This window comes from Eretmochelys imbricata, chromosome 8 (genome assembly GCF_965152235.1).
Source record: "Eretmochelys imbricata isolate rEreImb1 chromosome 8, rEreImb1.hap1, whole genome shotgun sequence".
NCBI classification, from domain to species: domain Eukaryota; kingdom Metazoa; phylum Chordata; order Testudines; family Cheloniidae; genus Eretmochelys; species Eretmochelys imbricata.
In genome coordinates, this window is record NC_135579.1 from 7,580,170 (window position 1) to 7,603,356 (window position 23,187).

The 23,187-nt window shown below is 44.1% G+C and overlaps 1 protein-coding gene across 3 annotated transcripts in view; it reads left to right on the forward strand.

The window, feature by feature from the left end:
* The first annotated feature begins 9,829 nt into the window (after positions 1-9,829).
* RNF130 (ring finger protein 130) overlaps positions 9,830-23,187 on the forward strand; it is a 90,422-nt gene continuing 77,064 nt past the window's right edge. Inside the window, exon 1 of one of the 3 annotated variants that reach the window (XM_077824572.1) lies at positions 9,830-10,562. In XM_077824572.1, coding sequence (XP_077680698.1) covers positions 10,295-10,562 — 268 coding nt within the window. In that variant the 5' untranslated portion in view covers positions 9,830-10,294. The remainder of the gene's footprint in view (positions 10,563-23,187) is intronic. The other 2 variants (XM_077824571.1, XM_077824570.1) reach the window with 2 other exon arrangements.

Consider the following 23,187-nt stretch of genomic DNA (forward strand, 5'->3'; position numbering starts at 1 on the left):
TATTCCCCGTAAACATACCAATGTGTAACTCAGTAGGCACAAAAGCACTCCCGGCCCCTCAAAACTACTTCATCCAATCCCACCAATATTCCTTTGTGAATGATCCCCAAGCATTTAGCATCCCTAGCAAGGGAGACCTGCCTTTATCTCTAATCAGGGGGATTATTTTTGCCACCTTAAAGCAACAAGCCCTGAAACAGTTATCAGCTAATAGCTAAAGTCACCCCCAGTAAGACAGAGAAATATCCACTGTTTTTGTAGACCCTGTGAAAAAGTCAAGTTTTATATACTCTATGTTGGCAGCAAGTAACTAACCATCCCTCTCCTCAGAGCCCTGCTATAGTTTGTTGCTCCAGTTAGAAAATAAACAAAACAAAGTCATGTTAATTTCAGCTGGATTCTAAACACAGAGGGAAAATCAGTGTTTGATGAAAGGAAAAGATCAAAGTGGTCGGATGTGACCTTTTTATTTGCAATGAGCTGTAAGGGTTTTATGAACAATGGAGAATACAAAGCACAAAGATAAGGTCCCTTTAATTGCATCACTTTGTTTGCTGGCATCACTGCAGTGGAAGAGAGAACCCTGCGCTGTGGGTCTGGTAAGTGCTATTAACTTGGATAGACTGTATTGGCTTCACATACATTTGCATCCACTTTCAGCAGCCACTCAGCCATTGCCCCAGCAGGATCTCCAAAGGGGAGACCACACCTCAGACAGACTCCTCTTCAGCATCTATCACAGCACTTTGCCAGAGTCTCCAGCATAGTGAACCTGTCTTTCATTCCAATGGGCTTTCTTAGGTGTGGGATCAAGAAATATTGGTTTCTATAGAAGCAGCGTCAGTGGCTTTTTTATGTGAAATCACATGAGCTCAGAAGCTATGTGGACTCTCTGTGCAGTTCCTCTAAACACATTTCTGTTCTGGTTCCCTGCCATTCCCCACCTGCTTTTCCTCTCCCTGCCACAGAGCAGCTTCACAAAAGTGTCAGAGAAATCTTTGTGAAGAGGCTCATTTGAGCAGCTTGTGAGTTTCCTTTTAGCATCTCATCCTACACACCTTTCAGAGGCAGAAGCTCCCTATACCTTTGGCGTCTCAGCACCAGAGGAATTCTGCTTGCAGGCCAGGCTTCTATGTATAGAACTAAGGGTTTTGTTTTGACTTTATTTTTATTATTAATTATTATTATTATTATTTTGGTATCAGATATATTTTTCCAGATTATATTTTTCCTCCATAAGAGGGTTTTGTGCATTTACAAAGCTGGCACTACCATTGTCTGTACCTTTCCCACCTTGAGTTGTATGTCGTGGGTACACTCAATGTCTTGTCTGTTTGATTACAATTCTCTGCACAAGTGTGGGGCTGTGAGTTTACTTGATGAATGGGAATGTAGGTGGTTTTGTTTTTAAAATTACATATAGACATCTGCAAGGCACAAAATCAGTCCACCACAATATTGTTCTTCCCTTTTGTGTCAGTGGAATTATAGTATGATGTGCATATCAGAGAGCTGGAGGAGATTCCCCAAAACTCATACCTCCCTGTGCCTGCTAATCCCACTGCACCCCGTGGGAATTCAACCCACAGTTGTCAGCTGCTCGAGTAGCTTTAAGTTGCGGTCATGACTCAAGTAAGGAACCCTACTGATGGAGGCTGCTAGAAGAGACACTGAATCAGTGCATCCTCTAGGTGCCTAGGCCATGTCCTGTACTATCACCCACTTTTTCAGCTGCAGCAGGCCCTTGGCACTGGGGAGGTTGATTCTGTGCCTGGTTCACTGTGGCATAAACCCAGGCTGAATTTAGCCCACTCTCTTGATGCATCCTTTAGATCCAGCCTTTTTTGTCCTGACTATACTCATCACACCTGCCAGCCTTCAATGTGCCACAGGAAAGACTTCACCTGGAAATACACTTCAGCTGCAAAAAAAGGCCGAAAAATATTTACCGATAAAACAACAAATAAAACGCCACTGTATAAAGGGGCAAAAAGGCCTTCTCCATCCGATGAAAATGTACTAGCAAACCCCACATTTAACAGGGTCCTAGCACAGGTTTCCAGAGCAGTGTGTCCAGGGCTCTTTGAAACTGCTTGTGATGATAACCAGGCTATGAGCGACACTCTTTCTGTGCTTCTGTATTCAGAATACAGAGTGGATGGGCATTCCATGTACATGTACACAAGCATCAGTCTATGGAAAAGTTATTGCACTGAAATCCATTGTTTAAAGGCAGCCCGGGTGAGTCCATCTGCAGGTCAAGGGCAAGGAGCTGGAATGACCTTTTATTTTGAATGTTGCAGTCATACAATTTCAGCAGAGGTTTGCTTTGCTTCCTATACTTTGTACCCTCTTTAGGGTGGAGAGACAGGAGGGGTGTGGGAATCAAATCCTATTATATTTGCAACAACAGTAATACATACATAACATACACATAATATGAGTAAACCTGTCTACTCTGCAGACACTCCCTCTGATGTAGTATCAATGTAACGTGTGACCATGCACAGTTGTATAGACACTTGTATTTTCAGTCATTTAAAAGCACACTATCAAGATTAAAATGATAGTGTAAAAAGTTGACATTCTTTCCTATGTTATTGCCACCATCCATGATTATTAAAATTGACAGTTTTAAAAATCAATGTTTTCATCATATCTGCCATTTTTTACATTCTGCAACTTAGGTTGAGCAACGAAATGGCTGTTTCATTTTCGGTTCTGATGCACTAGCCCCATGCTGCAATGTTTGGGCTTCCACAATTGCAGTAAACAATTTCAATTTTTAAAACCCCTGGTTTAATTTCTGTACCTATTAGGTTTAGCAACACCCTCACTCTTTTTTTTTTAACTGAACCTAATTTTTGAGACTAAGAGATTTGTTGTTATGCCATAAAAAATGACCAGTATCCTGCTAGTTTCATTTTTTTTTTACCACTCATTAGTTATTACAGATCATTCCTCTCACATGAAAATAAAGTGTTTGACACAGAGCATGGGCATGGATTCTCTACTTGCTCATACATATGCACACCCCCAATCAAAACCATTGGCATACATGTGAATCAAGTAATGCTTCCTTTATATGCCAATATGTTAAGCTGGTACCAGTTGTTACCACAGCAGCATTGAACGTTTCGGCGAAGTGGCCTTTGATGCAAGTAGGATAATAGGGGTTGCGTGTGAATGGATAAGTGTGTTTGTGTGCGAGTGTAAGTGGATGTTGTGTGTGTGTGTCTCTCTCTCTCACTTTCTGTGTTACACAGGAGTGTTTGTGGGTTTTTTAAAATCACTTTATTTGAGTCCTGTCTCTGACAGTTCAGTTATATATTAAACGAGTTAGAACACTGCTTTTTTTCCCCCTCTCCTCCTATAGTACTTGTTAAACTTTGTCATTAAGAGTTTTGTTGTAATATCTAAATGTGAAATAAAATAAAGTAATAACTTTCACCTGCTTTCTGTCATTTCTGAAGTTACATAGCTTCGGCAGCTACAGAGATGCTGGTCCTTGCTAAGTCGCATGACTGTGGTCTTCGCACAAAACTCAAGGTTGAATCCAAACCTTGTTTGCAATCTAACTCAGATCAATTAACATGTTTTGGTTTTATTATTTCACATTTGTGTCTCTTTGCATTTCCTCCTTTCAGGCAGGAAACAGCTGTTCTTGTGGCATTTCCAGGATGAAAGTTAGTCTTTTCTCATGAGATCCTTGGATAAAGCCGGATACGCTTTGGATAAGTATGTTTATCTGAACCAGTGACCTGAAAACTAAGAGCTTCACTCAGCAAGACCCTTAAAATACTGACCAGATACTGTGGTGGGGCTTGGGAGGGCTCAAGCTTCAGTCCCCCTTCCTCGGGTCATGGAGTAATTTTTGTTGTCAGAGGGGGGTTGCAGTGCTATGAAGTTTGAGAATTGCTGAGCCAGTGGCGCCGAAAAGTGGGGGGGCCTGTCCTGTCCACTTTTCACTGGGGTGGACCCCGCCCCTTCCCCTCCTCCTTGCCACGGCCAGGCCAGCTTGGAGCCCAGCTGGAGAGCCCGGGCAGCTGTGAGGAGCCATGGCACGGACCCTCCACCTGCCCTGGTCGGGGGGCCCGAGCAATCCCCAGCACGTGTCCCTGCCCCCAGGGCCCTCCGCCCAGGGCAGGTGGAGGGTCTGCGCTGTAGCTCCCCACAGCTGCCCGCCCAGCTCTTACCATAGCCAGGCTGTGGCTCTGAGGCACCTCCCCAGGCTGGAGCTGGGTCGGGGAGAGCCACACAGGCAGCTGTGAGGAGCCTGGGTCCCTCCACCTGCCCTGAGCAGGGGTTCCGGGGGGCTGGGCAGGGAGCTGCTTTTGGCCCCACCACAGGCAGGAAGGGGGTGGGCTCCCTGGCCCTGCTCTGGCTTACGGCTTGGCTGGGGTTGGGGCCTTGGGGGGGCACCACTTTTGGGAAGGCTCTGATGCCCTTGGGCTGAGCTAGAAGGATGTACAAATGGCCTCCTCCAAATATGGTGATGCTCTGAGATTGGCTGGCAAAAGTCAAAGCGAGCCCCAAAGCACTCTGTCAGAAACACCCTACCATAGGTGAGCTCTCCTGACCTCATGATCAAGAGTCTCAAGACCCCTCCAGCTCCATTTTTGCTCCCTGTGAATCCCACCCCCTGTCATACTCCTTTCCGCTGTGGGCTGCTACCTGTTGTCTGAGCTCCACTTAGCTGCCCTCAGAAGTAGGTGAGAATTTTTTTCTTCTCCAGTACTCCCCTAGGTGGTGCTGTAGCTCTAACAGTGTCCTCTACAGGATGGGAAACGGCTCAGGGGCAGGTGAGGCACTGCAGATTGGAAGCCAGTTTTGTGGAGGGGTACACAGGAGACAGAGACAGAAAAGGGTGGAGGTGGAGGAAACTTTTGACAAAGAATGTTTGTACCATAAAAAGTAAAGACCAGGACGAAATGTAGGCCTCTTGCACTGGGGTAGAGGAAGGATGTTCTTTTACGGAAATTTTCAGCAGCTCTTTCACTGGGGAAATTTGTGTAGTTAAGAAAAAGTATGAACGTTTCCTGAAAATACATATCCTTTAATGACAGCCGAACTCTGGCAGCCTCCTCTGTTTAACCACAATAGGGTGAGCTTGCAAAATCTCTGAATCTGTGGAAAAAAACAGGCCCTCAGAGTACATCTACATTGCAAAAAAATAAAATAAAATAAAAATAAAAATAAATCTGAGGCACAAATTCTGAGAGTCCAGGTCAATTGGTTCTGGCTTGCACTATGGGGCTAAAAATTGAAATGTAGACCTTCTACCTCAGCCTGGAGTCCAGACTCTGAGACCCCACCCCTTTCAGCCTGAGCCAGAATGTCTACACTGCACTTTTTAGTCTCACAAACCAAGCCCCGTGAGCCTCAGTCAGCTGACCCAGACCAGCCATGGCCATGCCGCAGGTCTTTTACTGCAGCGTAGACAAACCCTCAGATGCTGGACAGCAGATAAAGATGACGTTGTGACAGCCCAGTTCAGCAAAACTCCCTGCAGCTCTTCAAGTAGCTGCATCTCGTGGGGAGCAAGAGGGAAAGTACACTCGCCAGTGCTGCCTCTCCAGGCATAGAAGGGGTACAGTTCACAACTGCCTTGCCTCTTGGGTTTAATGCTTCCTTGCAGCTGTGCTGTCCTTGGCACAAAAACAGGGTGTAAGAGAACAAATATGGCTTTAAACTACCTTTCCCTTTTTCTCAGGTTGGCCAGGGTCCTGCTCAGTCCCCTTTGTAATTAATGCCTTAAGACTGCTCTACTTTAAATTTGACTACCTAGAGCCATAAGGTCATGCCCCATTTTTCCTAACTAGGCCCTCAGTGCTTGTGGCTACAGGGGGTGTGACAGAGAGGCATTATGCCAGCTGTATGCTAGCGAGAGATTTGCCCTACCTAGGGAAATTCTCCAGTGGCCAGGTCCACTGGAGTGGTGTAAAAGGGTTGAAACACAAGAAAAAAGGTGGTCCCTTGTGCAGTCATTCACACCTGTGCAGAGTGATCTACCATTCTGATTTGGTGATGGTGTACACCTACTTTGCACAGACTGCTACTGACGATATAAGATGCAAGGTGAAGGTGCTCAAGAATGAGGCCCACAATATGCAGCAGACATGGAAGAGATGATGGAATGTAGCACCCACAAGGAGATTCATGAATTGGGAAGTACTAAATGGAAATAAAAGTAACACATAGAAAAGGGGCAGAGGGAAAAGGCAGAAATTCTCAAGTGAAATTTAGAGGCAGTATAGTCTAGTGTGGTTAGAGCAGGGGACTGGGAGTTAGGACACCTGTGTTCTATTCCCAGCTCTGATACTTGCTGTGTGACCCTGGGCAGCTTATGTCCCAGTGACTTTGTTTACCTAGCTGTAAAATAGAGAGAATTCTTATTTCATCTCCAGGAGAGTTGTGAGGAATAATTGATGCTTATGAAGAGCTTTGAGACCCTTGGAAGAATGGAAGCATAGTCATAACAACTAATACTTATACCTTCAAAGTGCTGGATCAGACATTAACCAAATAATCCTCACAACATTCCCTGTGAGGTTGCTATTATTATCCCCACTTTACAGCTGAGGAAACTGAAATACAGAAGGGAAGTGGATGTCTCAGCATCGCACATCAAGACCCAGGGTGAGAAATTAGCATCTCCTGAGGTCCATCGCTGCACACACCTCCAGACCAGGCTCTCTATAGAAATGCAAAAACCTGCTATTACATGCTTTACCCCTATTCATCCCTGCCTTGTAGTTCCTTCCAGCTGGCAGAAAGGCTCTACAGAGCAGGTGTCAGGGACCACCTAGGAATGCCTCCAGCACAGCCAGTTCCATCAGCACCATGCTGCCTTCACAACAGCCCTTGGGCTTGGGGGCATTCTGGGGAAGGGATGGACTGGAGGAAGCAGACTGGGAGCAGGAGTGTGTGGCGGGGCATTCGCCCCAGAAATTCTGTGCCCCTACAAAGCCGCATAGGGGCCATTGAAGCAGGGACACAAATTAGCACAGCCTGGCAAGCTGCCCAAACTCGCACTGTGGGCCACTCCACCCCCTGCTGCCACTGAACAGGGGAGGAGGAAACTGCCTCTCCTCTGTCCTGGGGCTGGTGCCTGCACCAGTGCCAAGATGAATCCAGCTGTTTATGAGGACTGCTCTGGGAAAAGGAGTATTTCAACAGTAAAAGTGCTAACTCTGAGTTTGCTTTAAACACCACAGAGCTGCTGGCCCATAAAATTAAACTACCATCTGTATTCCAAGCGTGATGAGACAGGGTTCTGAAACATTACCCATGAAGGCATTATTGAAATATAAGCATTTGTCATTACTTTTGCCTTGTAGTCCCTCCCCCTTGTATACAGGATGAAAGGTTTTGTAAAATGCTTAGAGGCCATTAGTGAAATCATTGTGGTTCTTCACCCAGCATTTCCCAAGCAGGAGAAGGGAAAAAAATATGATGTGAAAGCAGAACATTCCACTGCTGCTTCAAAGACATTTCCTGCATTGTATTGACATTTCTACAGAGCTTTTCATAAACAGCATCTCAGAGGATTTTACAACTCCACAAGTTACATGCCTTTAGTGGGCCTCGTGGGCCAATTTGTGCTCTCAGAGGCACACATGTGATTCCCACTTCTTCGTTGGAAGTTACACGGACATTTCCAAGGACAGAATTTAACTGCCTGGTTACAAGTAAATGAAAATACAGAAAGTTCTTTCTCTTTGCTAGCTCACATGCATCTGTGACCAGGTGCATCACAACAGTTATAGAGTAGAGCAGTTTAACCACAATATTTAAGGTTAATCACTACCCTTATCTTGAGGCCTTCCACAGCTGTTGGTAAAGTCATCAGGGAGTGCATATTGCAAAAGAACATCAGGACAATTATTTGCTCAGGAATTCAGAAAGTATTCTCAACAAAGGTCCTATGAAGACTTAAATACTGGATTACTAGTTTTCCTTCCCAGAAATAAGTTTCAAATACAAAAACAATTAGTTTTCCTTCCCATACAAATAAGTTTTGTGGAGTTTCAAATACTTGCCTATGTGAGGCCTGGAAGGGTTTGTTTTTGTTTTTTTTTGGTGCTTTATTTTTGATTATTCCTGTAGCCATGCACAGACCCAGATCCTTGGAACTTCTATGATGTTATTTAAATGAAGAAATCTAATATTAATATTTATTTAACTCAGTAACATCTGGGTAGTTGTACATTTTTTCATTTTTCTACAGAAAACAAAAGCCAACTCATGCTGGAATGGACAAATGTCCTGGCCAAATTCCAAATCAGGTTGTTACACCGTAGTGAAAAACCTACTTAAATTCTCTTTCTAGTTTCAATTGGCCAAATTATTTTTTACTTTCCCACATCACCCCTCCTTCCTCCCATGCATACAACACATTTTTTCCATTTTAGACGTGTGCTTTTAATCATGCTCACTGATTGGCTTGGTACTCAGCAGAGCTCTGGATCTTAGAGGTAAAAAAGCTAAAAGAATAATGGAGACGCTCTAGGCACAGCATTTGTCCTTATGTCTAAATCCCTGAATCAGAAAACTGAGTTTGTAGAGTCAAGTATTTCTTCACTATATTAACTGCAGAGTATCTAAAATGGCCCAGCCATTGTATTTAGGGCTCTTAATAGTCTATTGAATTCTAGTTTATGTCCTAGAGGCACTGACAGGGCTTCTGAGGAAGAATGTCAGCAGTTATGTTTTGCAAATCCTTTTGTTAAGAAAATTGAGCCTGTCAAAGATCAGATGCTGCTTCAGCTCAAAGTCTTGAGAGTCTAACCTGAGGACGTTGTTATGTCCTTCTGATTTTCCTTTCAGTACATTTAAGACAGAGGAGGCAGTCTTGGAGACAGAGGGGCAAGATCCTGCTCATACATATGATACCATGAACCCTGACTGACCCTGGTGAGTCACTGAAGTAACAGAGAGCAGACTCTGATCCTGTTGTCCAGAGACTATCCCCGTGTGGTCCCAACCAGAAGAGACCTATCTCTATGGGTGAAGGGCAGTTCTCTCCCCAGGCCCATTCTCTCCAAGGCCCATTGACAAAGAGACCCATTACACCTCCCTCCCTTAGGTCTTGCTCAGCTTTGCCACCCCTGCTCCACCCCCAAGGCATCAGAAGGTGCAGCTCCCAGCACTTCCCAGCTGGGAGGGAACCACTGCAACCCCTCAAAGGAAGTAGCTAGGAGGATTCTCATAGGACGCACCCCTTTCTCCCCAGCTCCTCCACTCCCTCTGGCATGGGGTGCAGCAGTCTGCTGCTATCTCCACCCCTTTTCCTGACTGGACTGGCCCCGCCCCACCTCACCTCCAGGCACCTCCCCTCAGTGTAATAGCCATCCCCTTTCTAGGTAGCCTCGCCCCCCAGTGGGTGTGACTCCCTGCAGAACCGCCCCCTCTCTGTTAACCACGCCCCCACGTGGGTGTGACTCTCCAGAGCCCCGCCTCCCCCTCATAGCGATGGGCGGGGGCGGGGCGTAGTGCGCTTGCGCAGCAGTCGGGGAAGTAAGAGCTGGCTGTTGTCAGGGTTCGCGCGCCGGGCGCGGGCTTTGCCTGAGGAGCGGGTCGGGTCGGGTCGGCGCCTCGCCTCTTGGAGTCCCGGCCCGGGGAGGGAGCTGCGGAGCCGGGCATGGAGCGGTAGCCGTCAGCGGGAGCGGCCGGGCCGGAGGGGGCAGCCCCCGCGGCACTGAGCGGATCCCCGCCCGCGGGGGAGGCTGCGAGTCTGAGGGGGGGGGGGGTCCTGAAGCGAGGGGGGAGGGGCTGAGAGCGCCCGACGGAGTCCGGAGCGCGCGGGGAGGAGACCTGCAGCCCCGGCGGGCGCCCCTCGCGCTGGCCGGCGCCCGCTCCGCGCCCAGCCCGGTGACCCGCAGCGGGGGGCCGCGAGCCGCCGCCGCATCCCCCCCAGCCCGCGTAGGCATCCCCGTAGCCGCGCGGGCACAGCGCGGGACTCTCCGCCGGGGGCTGCCTAGAGCCGCGCCGGCCCTGCGCTGACCCCCGGGGGCCGGGCCGCGGCGGGATGCGCAGGAGCCGCCCGAGGCTGTGAGCCCAAGTTCGGGAGGGCGGGGCGGGGCCCTTCGTCGGTAGCTCACCGGGGCCACCTGCACTGCTGCTGGCCCGTAGATGGACTGCCTGGGGCCCGAGGGCTTCCCTGCCTCCGCCGGCGCGGTGAGCCCGCGGCCCCTGTCTGGGCGTGGGGGAATAACCACGCGCGCTGTGCTCGAGGCGGCGCCTTGGCCTGGGAAGACTCTTTAAACCTGCATCTGGGCTCGTTCGACTTCGGATGAAGATGATGATCGCGAAGTGGACTTCACAGTATTGGAACCGTCTCTCTTCCTTGCCCGTCTGGGTCCTGGTTAACTGCTGTGTCTTGCTGGCTAGCGCGGATAATACCAGTCAGGCATATTACACAGCCCTCATCAACGTGACTGTATTGAGCCCCGACCGAGTCAGCCCTACGTTACTAAGGATCGATCGTGGACGCTACGGGCAGGATTCCCCCAAAGTGGAGGTCAAAGGCCTGCTTCTGGCACCAGTGCCTATCAACGGAGGTAAATATCGTTGACCACCACTTTTCCTTTATTGTGAACGGAGAGGCTCTACCTTGAAAGTATCCTAGATCTTTTTCTGGGTTTTCGATGTATGCTTGATTATTGAGTAAGATTATGTTGGGTAGCGCGCACAAAATAAGCACAGCTACTAACAAAATAAACGTGGCTGATGCTTTTTTGTGCTCTGGTGACTAGTAAACTATCTAATCTGATCGCAGAGTAAATCATTCACTTGCTATCTGGTATCTTGTTGACAGAGCAGTTATCTGTGTGTAAGGCTTGCAGATTTTCATTGTTAGCTCTGGCAAAGAAGAGGAGGGAGGACTTTCCCTTGCTAGAATATTCATAATCTGTTTCTGAGTGTGCTAGTACTGAGCAGTTGTACAGGGTTCAGCAAGTGTTAAGTCATGTCGAGACTCATGCATTCTTTCTGAATTAATGGCAGTGTTAGATATTAAGTATTAGTGCATTAAACAAAGTAATGTAGCAAAATCTCCAATGTCAAAATTGCTACAAACAGTTTATCTCAGAGCTTCCATACTAGTTATTTATCAGGAGAATTTGATGTGTCTAACTGTATAAAACCACTTGATAACATAGTCAGTTGTACACTTAATCTTATTTCAATGTATTTGCAGTTACAGGATGGTTGACGTCAACAAGCTTGCATCCTGGTGTGTTTCAGACACCCACAGTATGCTTGCATCTGATACAAGCAATACACCACATATGTGTCTCTGTGTAATTACACCTTACCCAGTTTTCATCCTTTATTAATGTGTGCACTGTTTTTGTAACTAGTGATATTAGCATTTTAAATAAAATGTGAATGTAATAGCTTTAACTTTTTTGTTGGTTACATTCTGATAAATAAAATGTGAGATTCTTAGAGAATATTAACCTATTCATGTTCTTTTAATGATACTAATCCTTGTCAAGGCTGGAACGAAAGCCATTAAGTAGGAATATTTGAGCAAGTCAAAATAGTAAAATTTTTAAATGGTATCTCTTGAATTAAATGATGTATCACAGGGTGTTTGCAGGCTGCTACCTTTCTTGGGTGATGGACTTATTTGATGGATCATATCTGGTTCCTAGCATGTTTTCTGGATGCTGAACTTCTAGAGAGAGAGGAATATAAAATAATCTTCTAGTGCTTGTACTGTAAACCCAGAAATTAATATCTAGTATTTGGGAGTGGGGGGAGAGAACGGAACCTAAAATATACATTTTTAAAAGAATTGAAAAAATATTTTGAATTGTCATAATTACCTGTCACAAATCCTAACATCACAATGTTATGTTTTTATGCTGAAGGCCACTTATAGGATTTGCCTTGAGTAGGCTAAAATATGAGAAGATTTTTTTGTATTTTGGGATGTGGTAACTAATATATTTTAAAAGACTAGTGTAATGTCAAGGCAGGTTGTATTTTAGCACATACTAGCTGGTCTAGTTGAAGCCCTGAGCTTCACTAGAGTTTTTCTAAGTGTTACTTAGAACATGCTAGAATACCACATTCTGAAAAACACTTTTTTTTATCACAGTCAAAATAAAACCATTGATTGATTTGTTCCTGAGGGGCACTTGGGAGGGACGGATTTGGAATTCAAATAAAGGCCCTCCAGTGGTGGTTGACCTCTCTATTCTCTCCCATTCTTCCCCCCTCCCCCCCCCCCCCCCGCCCTGAAAGCATCTTAATTTCTTGTCAAGTGATCTTGGTGAAATGGAAGGAGATGTAAAACAATGTCTTATAGGTGGTATTGTTTCTTTTTAACATATATTGCTTTTAGTATATAAAAGAGTCTGACATCTGGATTTCCTTTACAGCAAAGTGCTGCATCTTTTATCAATAAAAATTATTGATGAAACAATCCTTAATTCTATTTTAGCAATCTTTTTTGCATTCTTTTCTGATAGTCATCTCCAAAGAGTTAATGAAAGCATTTGTCAAAGGATGATAGTATTTTCACTGGAATAACAAGAGAAAAGCTTAAATAAAACCTTAGCATGTCCATGAAACAGCCTTAAAAGTATAATATGGCAAATAATTTCAACTAGGTAGCATGGTGAATCATGAAATTGCAGACCTGAGTTATTTCAGTTCTGACATGCTGTAATTATTAATGTTTGATATTTCATCAGTTGCTGAACAGGTTCAGTTCTGTCCTTCAGCTTGTCAAGAGAAGCCTATAAAGGTAGACCTAACTGTCTTCCACTGTTCCTTTAATCTCTTTTATGAAGTGCTTTACACTGCTCTGTTAAAATCTTGCATATGTTGCTTTATTTGTGCAAAGGCACATTTTCCCACAGGTAAAAATAATAGGATTGCACTATTCATTTAGAGTAGAGAAGATTAAAATATTTATTTCACAAGCTGTAACTAACATACCAATTTGCACGCTTATAAATAGTCTTTAGGGTTCTGTTTTATCTTGGTACTATTGCTGTATTTGATAAGTGAGCCTTAATGCCTTCCTGCTACTAGCAGTTGCCCTAATACCTTGATCGTTGTCTGTTTAACTTGGTGCAAGAGTTTGTTTAGAAGGTAATAATAGCTCTTAAACCAGAATAAATAGTGCATCCTTTGCTGAACTAGGACTGTAATCTTGTCTATACATCAACTCTTTACCTGTCACTTAGGCTAAGCAGAAAAGACCTTATATTTGTGATATTTATATATGCAGATTTACTGATAATGAAATTAGGGCTTGGTAGCAGCTCACTCAATCACTGTCTTACATGGAATTTTCATGAACCTGAGTGCTCAGCATAATGACTTTGCTTATGCATATACTGAGAGCATCCCTGTGTTGAGGACCTGAAATGCCTCTCTTTGTGTGCAAATGTTACTTCAGTGCACTGTAGACTCATTGCATATAGAGAAGTAACTTTCTTTCACATATAGTGGCATTAGGACCAATCCTGAAGATACTTAACTGCCATAATGGGACTCCTCATGGTAGTTTTTATGACTTGGCTCTTTGTTTACTCAATATTTTTATATGCTATTAAAACAAATTTTTTAAGATGCTGTAGTCCCATGCAATTATGTGGTGGTCTTCCCAGACGTTAAAGATGTGGTTGCATCATTTTGCAATTTTTTTAAACTTGTGCATTTTTCCCTTCTTTTCTGTCCACATATGTAGCTGAAATACTTCCGGTTTATTACTCTGTCCTGTTAGTACGCACATTAAGACAACTTGATTTCTCTCTGCCTAGTTAAAAACTTTTGTGTGAATTTGATATCTGGTTTTAAAATCTGTATTCCACCCAGATAAACTTTACTTGATTAGATGGTAATTCACAAAAGTGATTCTGTGAATGTAAATTGCTAGTGTAACTTGAATGGTATGGCCCTAAAATGGAAATACAACATAACTTTCTGACAAAAGTATACATAGATTTAATATAAAGGCTGAATATCTCCTGTGTTCTTTTGTTCTCCACTTACATGTGTTTTGGGTCCTTTTCTCATTGTCCCAAGAACTATATATTTTTTTATTTTACATTACTCAAAGCCAGGTACTTAATTTTTATCATGAGAATATGTAACTTTCTAAATATAGAGATGATAATAAAATAGGTACTGATGGGAAACCACAGATTACTTTATGACATCAATACTGAATAATTATGATGGAAGAATTCTTTTATAGGTCTGTTACCAGCTTCTCTAGGAATAATCCTAATTAGCCTGACTAATCTAATCGCCTTCTATGATGAGATAACTGGTTCTGTGGATGAAGGAAAAGCAGTGGATGTATTGTTTCTTGACTTTAGCAAAGCTTTTGACATAGTCTCCCACAGTATTCTTGTCAGCAAGTTAAAGTAGTATGGGCTGGATGAATGCACTATAAGGTGGGTAGAAAGTTGGCTAGATTGTCGGGCTCAATGGGTAGTGATCAATGGCTCCATGTCTAGTTGGCAGCCGGTATCAAGTGGAGTGCCCCAAGGGTTGGTCCTGGGGCCGGTTTTGTTCAATATCTTCATAAATGATCTGGAGGATGGTGTGGATTGCACTCTCAGCAAATTTGCGGATGATACTAAACTAGGAGGAGTGGTAGATACGCTGGAGGGCAGGGATAGGATACAGAGGGACCTAGACAAATTGGAGGATTGGGCCAAAAGAAATCTGATGAGGTTCAACAAGGATAAGTGCAGGGTCCTGCACTTAGGATGGAAGAACCCAATGCACCGCTACAGACTAGGAACCGAATGGCTAGGCAGCAGTTCTGCGGAAAAGGACCTAGGGGTGACAGTGGACGAGAAGCTGGATATGAGTCAACAGTGTGCCCTTGTTGCCAAGAAGGCCAATGGCATTTTGGGATGTATAAGTAGGGGCATAGCCAGCAGATCGAGGGACGTGATCGTTCCCCTCTATTCGACATTGGTGAGGCCTCATCTGGTGTACTGTGTCCCGTTTTGGGCCCTGCACTACAAGAAGGATGTGGATAAATTGGAGAGAGTCCAGCGAAGGGCAACAAAAATGATTAGGGGACTGGAACACATGACTTATGAGGAGAGGCTGAGGGAACTGGGATTGTTTAGTCTGCAGAAGAGAAGAATGAGGGGGGGATTTGATAGCTGCTTTCAACTACCTGAGAGGTGGTTCCAGAGAGGATGGTTCTAGACTATTCTCAGTGGTGGAAGAGGACAGGACAAGGAGTAATGGTCTCAAGTTGCAGTGGGGGAGGTTTAAGTTGGATATTAGGAAAAACTTTTTCACTAGGAAGGTGGTGAAACACTGGAATGCGTTACCTAGGGAGGTGGTAGAATCTCCTTCCTTAGAGGTTTTTAAGGTCAGGCTTGACAGAGCTCTGGCTGGGATGATTTAGTTGGGGATTGGTCTTGCTTTGAGCAGGGGGTTGGACTAGATGACCTCCTGAGGTCCCTTCCAACCCTGATATTCTATGGTTCTATGACTATAGGTGCAGTTGGTATTTAACATTTTAAAGATTATGCTGATACTTTAAATGAGCAAAACTGACTCCTTATTTCAATATCTGTAAGACTGACAATATAGTTTTCTAACAGATCTAATATCTGCAAAGATTTTTGTAATAATCCCAGTGATCATTAGTGTGTTTAGAGTGGATTCTTATTGCTTGCTCTACCTTTGAAAGTTTCTCTGGAAGATGTTGTTTTTTTTAAAAAAAACAAGTATTTTATAGAGTATATATTTTTTTCACAGTGAAAAATCTTGGGAATTGGGAACCTGTAGTGGTCAATATTAACCCATGATCGTGTGTGTACAATCCAGGGATTTAAAACTAGTTTATAAAATAAACCAAGGAATTTAAACATAGGAATTTGGTGACTGTAACTTGTTTTTCCCAGCAATGCTTAGCATCAGTGTGAGAAATAGTGTACTCCCATCCTGCAATTTCCTTGGTTTAACATGTGAACACCTTGAAACCTCTTGTTTTTCAGCCATTTTCTGGCAGACGGGTGAGACTTTTCTGAACTCTTGTTCCTTAATTGTGTGAAAAAGGAACTATTAAGCAAAGTAAGGCATGTCCTTTTCTAGGAGATGAATATGCTATTTTTGCAAATCCCAGTCAACCACATACTGTTGCATAGTACTGTTTTATTTTTTTATTACGACCGCACCTATGGAGCCTGATTGTGCCCTGCTATACTTGGAATGTACAAATAAAACAGTGCCTGCCCCAGATTGTTCAGTCTTGAGATTTAGACAATATGTGACTGGTGACTAAACAAACAAACAAGAACAGGGAGAGCATTGTGAAGAAAGGATTGTGGCAGAGATGGGTTTAGATACATATAGCCTAAATCGTGTCAGACAATAGGGATTAGGAGATATAGCTAGACTAAAACTACTGGGGTTTACAGTTGAGTGGCAATTAAATTTTTCTATTGAGCCACCAAGAAAAAAATGAAGTATTACAAAAAAGTTGCATAAACTGCAGTGATTTTCCTTTCTTTCCATATGAATTAATGAGTCCTTTGAAACCAGATTAATTCTCATTTCAAAGTGCTTCTTCTAATCAATTTAGTTAAATCCAAAATACTACCTTTTGTAGCTAAAATGCTCTTTTGTGTAAACTCTGATAGTCTTTTAAAAAGCAGTACTTGTATATAATCTGACCCAGTCAACTGATTTTTAAAAGCAGCAAAGAGTCCTGTGGCACCTTATAGACTAACACAGGACTCTTTGCCGCTTTTACAGATCCAGACTAACATGGCTACCCCTTTGATACTTGTTTTTTAAAACAATCACACATGACAAAATTGATGCTGCCTCTTTAAAATAGGAAGTGGTAAGGTGACTGCTGCTTTTCTGCCAGTAATTCTTCCAGCTGAAATTCTATCATCTAAATTCTAACGTATAAGTCTTATATTTTTGCTGCACAAGCCTGCATGTTTGAATGTTACCTAATCCTCAGTTAAAAGAAGAAAAGGAGTACTTGTGGCACCTTAGAGACTAACCAATTTATTTGAGCTGTAGCTCACGAAAGCTTATGCTCAAATAAATTGGTTAGTCTCTAAGGTGCCACAAGTACTCCTTTTCTTTTTGCGAATACAGACTAACATGGCTGTTACTCTGAATCCGCAGTTGGACAACTTTTGGAAGAGCTGCTAGGCATTGATGGCCCCGTGGCACAGTTTTTGATCTTGTCCGTGTTAACAAATCCATATTTCTGTAGCCCTGCAAATTTGTGGGGTATCTGCGGGTATCCACAGCCATGGATGCAGATGCGAATATCCGTGGACCATTTATGCATTACCAGCGTGGATACAAATTTTGTATCTGCACGGGGCTCTGATGGTAAGAGCGGGCGGGCAGCTGTGAGGAACTGCAACATGGATCCTCCACCTGCCCTGGGTGGAGGGCCTGATGGGCAGGGACAAGAGCCAGGAGCTGCTCGGGTTCCACACCCAGGGCAGGTGGAGGGTCCACCGTGGCTCCCCACAGTTGCCCGCCCAACTCCTACTGTAGCCAGGCGGCAGCTCTGAGCCGTCCCCATCCCCGGCCAGAGCCGGGTCGGGGAGAGCTGCACTGAGAGCTGTGGGGGGAGTCTGGGTCCCTCCACCTGCCCTGGGAGTGGGGGCGGCTAAAGGGCAGGAACGCTGGGTTCGGGGCAGGGACACTGGGCTGTGAGCTGCTCGGGCCCCCTGCCCACGGCAAGTGAAGGGTCTGCCGCAGCTCCCCACAGCTGCCAGCATGTCTCTCCCCTACCGGGCTCTGGAGGCGGAGGGTGCCTTGGAGTCTCAGTCCAGCTCCCAGTGTAGGGCCCTGCAAATCCATGGATATCCTCATCCAGAGATAATTTTTGCGGATTGAATGCAGATACACATTTGTTTCCGCGCAGGACTCTACATATTTCTCTTCAAAGCAGATCCTTTTTTCTTCTTGGCTGTTCAGTTTCTATAGCTTTCATAAAAGTTCTTACATTCCTAGTAGCAGCCCTCAGACAGCAAAAGACCCTTATCTCTCCCTTCCTGGACAACTTGTGAATGAGGGTCCCATTTACAAACAAAACAACAATGGATAGCCAGCATGCAACCTGGTTTCTGGAGGATTGTGTCGTCTTGATGCATCTAAAGGGCCAAATATTGATTGTAATTAAAAATTGAAACACCACCTATGGTATAAGGTGCTAGTGTCATAGGAGAGGCAAGGTAAATTAAGGGCACTCACATGAGAAGTCTAGAACTTCAGAGACCTCAGTCTGTCTCTCTCTCAAGAATGATGTCATGCATAGATATGCCAGGATGGGCCTGAGTCCACATGAGGCTTCTTCAGAGGTTCCGTCTTTTCCATACACTCTGCTGTCTTGTTTAGTAATGAATCTCTCTTCCCCAAACTGGCTACCATTTTCATCTTCTGGTGATTTGAAGGACAGACTTACAAAAGGGTTCCTTGTACATGAGGAAGACTGAGCAGTCATAATGACCAATGCCAGTCTAGGAGAGTGGAGTACCCACTGAAAGACAAAGATCAGAGACCTGATCCGAGGAAGAGAAGCGGCACAACATAAACTGGCTAGGGGTCAGGGCCATCCTGTATGGGTTCACAGCACAGATTCCTTCTGTGCATTTTCCATAGAGTCTTGTAATGACAGACCACATCTTTGCCATGGTCTGTATAGACAAAGTGGAGTATAACCATGTCTTCATCTTTCCAGAAAGACATAACTTTTGGTGTCTTGGGCAGAGCGAACCTGTTACCAGTATGCACCATAGATAATAAGGGAAAGCTGAATACCTCCACAGTCAGGCTTGGCACTAGAAAGAAAAACAAAGACCTACAACACCAAGGCAACCACACAATGTCTAGCTAGTGTCTAGCTTTTCAGGAGGAGGGTTCAGGAACTTGGCCAGCAGCCACTCCTCAAATGGTTAATAGATTAAAGAATTGGAAGGAAAACACGCATACCTCTTCCACCACCACTACTTGTTGAGGAGAACTATTCAACATGGCAAGTAGGTCTACCCATATTTCTTCTACAAGGTGACCTGCCTGTTGACACAAGGGCCAGTCTTGCACCAAAAGCTAGACAGGCTTGAACTAGCTGCCTGATGTGAGAAGAATTGACTCTGTAAGAGGATAATCTGATACGCACTATGTGTTTGGTCTCAAGGAAGACATCCAATATGACCTATTTCATGATGTGGCCAAGCGCTGGTTTAGGGATCTGTGACACTCTGTATCCCAAAGCGACACCCTGGCACCCCCATATTTACCACTGTCAATATAATTGATATATTTTTGTACAAAGTATGCCTTGTGAGGTATCATTTTAAGTCTTGATCTGTTTAATATCCTGTTGGATTGTATGTGCTGTCATGAAGTTTGCTATATGTGTGTTACTGAAATATGTTGTGACGTTGGAAACCCCCACAATCAGCCTTTCAGGTACAGAAATGGCGCAGCCAGACACTGATCATGGCCCATTAAGGGGAATCATCACACTAGGACTAACCCAGGAATTGTATACAATGGAGACCTCTCAGAGAAAGCACCTAGACAATGGAGACTGCTTGACTCACGTCATAGCAAAAGATCTTTCCAGTAATCTGGAGGAATCTATAAAGGAGGGGAAGTGACATCATCATTTGGCCTTGTTTTCTCTCTTTCCTCCTCCTCCTCTCCCCTCCTCCCTCCCCCCCCCCACAACTCAACACTTGGAAATACGTCTGAAGGACAAACACTGAACTGGGGAGGTGGTTCCAGGCTAGAAAGGAGAATCCCAGGCTGTGTATTAGTGAATTATACTATCAGAGTGAGACACTACTTGATTTCTATAAACAAGACAGGATTTAACTCAGCTTTACTTTTTATTTCTTAAGTAATCAACTTCGATCTGCATGCTTATTACTAATAATCACTTTAAATCTATCTTTCTGTAGTTAATAAATCTATTTTATATTTTATCTAAAACTGTTTTGCTTGAAGTGCTTGATGAATCTGCTCAGGAACAAAAACTGACACATGTCCTGTGGACATTGAAGGAGGGACGGACTGGGTAATAAACTTACACTGGTCAGGCTTCTGACCAGGGCAGGACAGTACTATCCTGAGGCCCTAGGCTGGGGAGCTGTGGGGAATTGGCTGGAGCCTCTCTATTGTTGGTTCATGAGTGGCTGGTGAAAGTATTCGCATAACTCAGCTGGATGTGTCCCTGCCTGTGGATGGCTGTGTAAGTGCAGTACCTGGAGTGGTTTGCAGCTTGTCATAGCATCACAATGTGAGAGGGAGCCCAGGTTGGTGAGACAAAGGGCTCAGCGGTACCCCAGTCCCAGGTTGCGCCCTGGTGATTCCGTCATAGGATCAAGGCATCATTTCATCAGAATTAGCCAAGGCTAAGGGGAACTTGAAGATGGTGGCCATATAGCTGTCTGTTCACTCATTCTCCAGTTCTGTAACCAGGACATCGAAATGTCATCTGATCTTCCTTTTGAGAGGAGCTGTACTGTAAAAATGTGTACATAATTGTAATATATCTGCCTTCAACTCTGGGTTCACGCAGCTAATAAAAGACCATTATAACCAACGCAAACCTTAAACAATGAAAGAATATTTCTTATCTGTACTTACTATTTGAACAAAAGGACTTTTCAAGTAAGTTCAGACTGGCCATTCCTTGGGTAGAGTATTTTCTGTTGTGAACTTGGATCAGAATTGATCTTTAGGTTGAAGGAAGTTTTGTTTTTATTATGTTCTGCATAAGGAGACAGTGGTGCCCATAGTTACTTTCTTGAATTAAGTGTAACTTTCTTAATCATCATTTTTTGGCTATGGAAATGTTTATGGAGAAGGATGCACCCCTTTGTGCCAGTGACTGATGATCTGGTTCTCTTCCTGCCCCCCACCCAAAATGGTAAGTAGGTGGAAGACCCATTAATCTGTGGACCTTATTACATGAAGAAAGAATTTCAGGTCGTCACAATTTCCCTCCCTCGTTTTATAGGACTTCTATATTTTTGGGTCAAATTTGAACTTGGCATGTATTGAAAGGGCAGAACATGCACACTTACAAGCTTTTTTTAACACAATTTCTCTTGCTAGTAGTAATTGGGAATGGGGAAATAAGTCGTGAAGTTGTGGGAGTATGTAATACTATCATTGCTAAATTCAGGAAAACAAATATTGCATTCTCTTTGCTGTCCATTCCTGAATGCCACTCCTGTGCTATGTGAGCCAACATATGTGTAGTTATGGATTGGTGCACCACAGATATGCTCCACATGTTGCAAGTAATCAGGGGTGAAAGTAACTTAAAGGACTTACCTGTATGCCGGAGTCCTGAGTGGGGGCGTGGCCTCAACCGGAAGAGGCGGGGCCTTTAAAGATTTAAAGGCCCCAGGGCTGTGGCTGGGAGCCCCGGGGCCTTTAAATCACCCCCAGAGCTCAGGGCCCTTTAAATTGCTGCCCAAGCCTGGTTGCTGGAGCCCCGGGGTAGTGGTAGCAGGGCTCAGGCAGCTCTGTAAAGGGCTCAGGGCTCCCCACAGCAGCTGGAGCCTGGACCCTTTAGATCACCACAGGAGCCCTGCCACCTCTATCCCAGGGCTCTGGCAGTGAGGCTCGGGAGGCGATTTAAAGGGCCTGGGTCTCCGGCTGCTGCAGGGAGCCCTGGGCCCTTTAAATTGCCAGCCTGGGGAAGCCGGGAAACCCAGACCAGCTTACTTTCAACTCTGCAAGTAATGTTATCTGATGTGCTGTGATATCTTTGAAAAGGGATTACATTAGAGATGCAAAAGAAACTAAGGAAAACTAGTAGGCAGACATAACAGATCAGATAATAGAATAGACAGGTTGTAAGAAAAACAATGACAGGTTGACTGTAGGCAAACCTTCAAGACAGCATAGTTGTGTATTCTGTTGTCTGATTTGTTAAAACAGTAGTTCTTCTATATTAGTCTTGTTCTTTTAATTATGCCTTAATACTATGTGTATTATGGTAGTGGCTAGAGACCTCAGCTGAGACTGGGACTCCATTGTATTGGGCATTGTCGAAACACATGAGACTGTATATGTTCGAAAGAGCTTAAAATCTAAATAGAGAAGACAAAGGGTGAATAGAGCCTCAGAGGATGAAATGAGTTGCTCAGGGTCTCACAGCACTTCAGTGGCAGAACCAGAGAAAAAGCTTCCAGTCCAGGTCCCTATCCACTAGTCCACAGTGCTCCTCCATAAAGAACTAGTAGTCTTAACTATTGCCATAAAGTTTAAAAAAAAATCCTTGAATCTGCTTCCATACAACAGTAAGAAACCTGTTCTACATGTAAGTGATGTAACTTCTCACAAATAAACTTCAAATCTTTCCCAAGTCCCATCTGACCTTCATAGACGTGTCAACCACTTCGTAGCAGAAGATGTCATAATTATCTGTGTATGGGTCATGAACAATGTTTTGAGGAAACTGAAGTGATGATGTGTCTGGAAAGGAAGACATTTTTACTGCAACTGTTACACTGTTTTATAGTGTAGTTGAACTGGTTCTGATCATTTTGTCTCTGCCATTCATAATAACCGGACACAACTGAAGGATAAGACTTGTACGTGTCTGAAAGAAACTTCTGCTGCAGTTCCAATCCAACTTGGAGGAGGGAGATATCTATCAAATCACATTCTTTAACAGATACAAATAACATAAGTGTGTGAGGTTTTTATAAATTATCTTTAAATTATTTAAACCTATACAGTGTTATATAAGACTCATCACTTCAGTCAATAGACTTGCTATATGCAGATTAACTGAAACAGAAAAGGAGAGACATTTTATTGCTAAACATTAGATCCCACTAGTTATGAGATGGTGGTTTGCTAACTTGCCTTTGCTGTAATCTGTGAGAGGGATGTCCAAACTGCATCACCCAACAAGTTCACAGTGCACCAGCAAATATAGGGAAGGGGACATGGGCCAAATACTGATTGTGCCAGTCCTAAAATGGACCTGTATGCTGGTAACTTATCACTTTGAGTATCACATAATTGCACTCACATCTATAGTGAAAAGTACAAAAATAGCTTTCTGTTTGTTACTTTTCTATAATAATGAAATGACATAAATGACTTCTGATTAGATCTCTTCATATGTAAGTGATTTGTATTAGCAATCATTTAAATTACTCTTAAATTGGTTTTCATTATGTC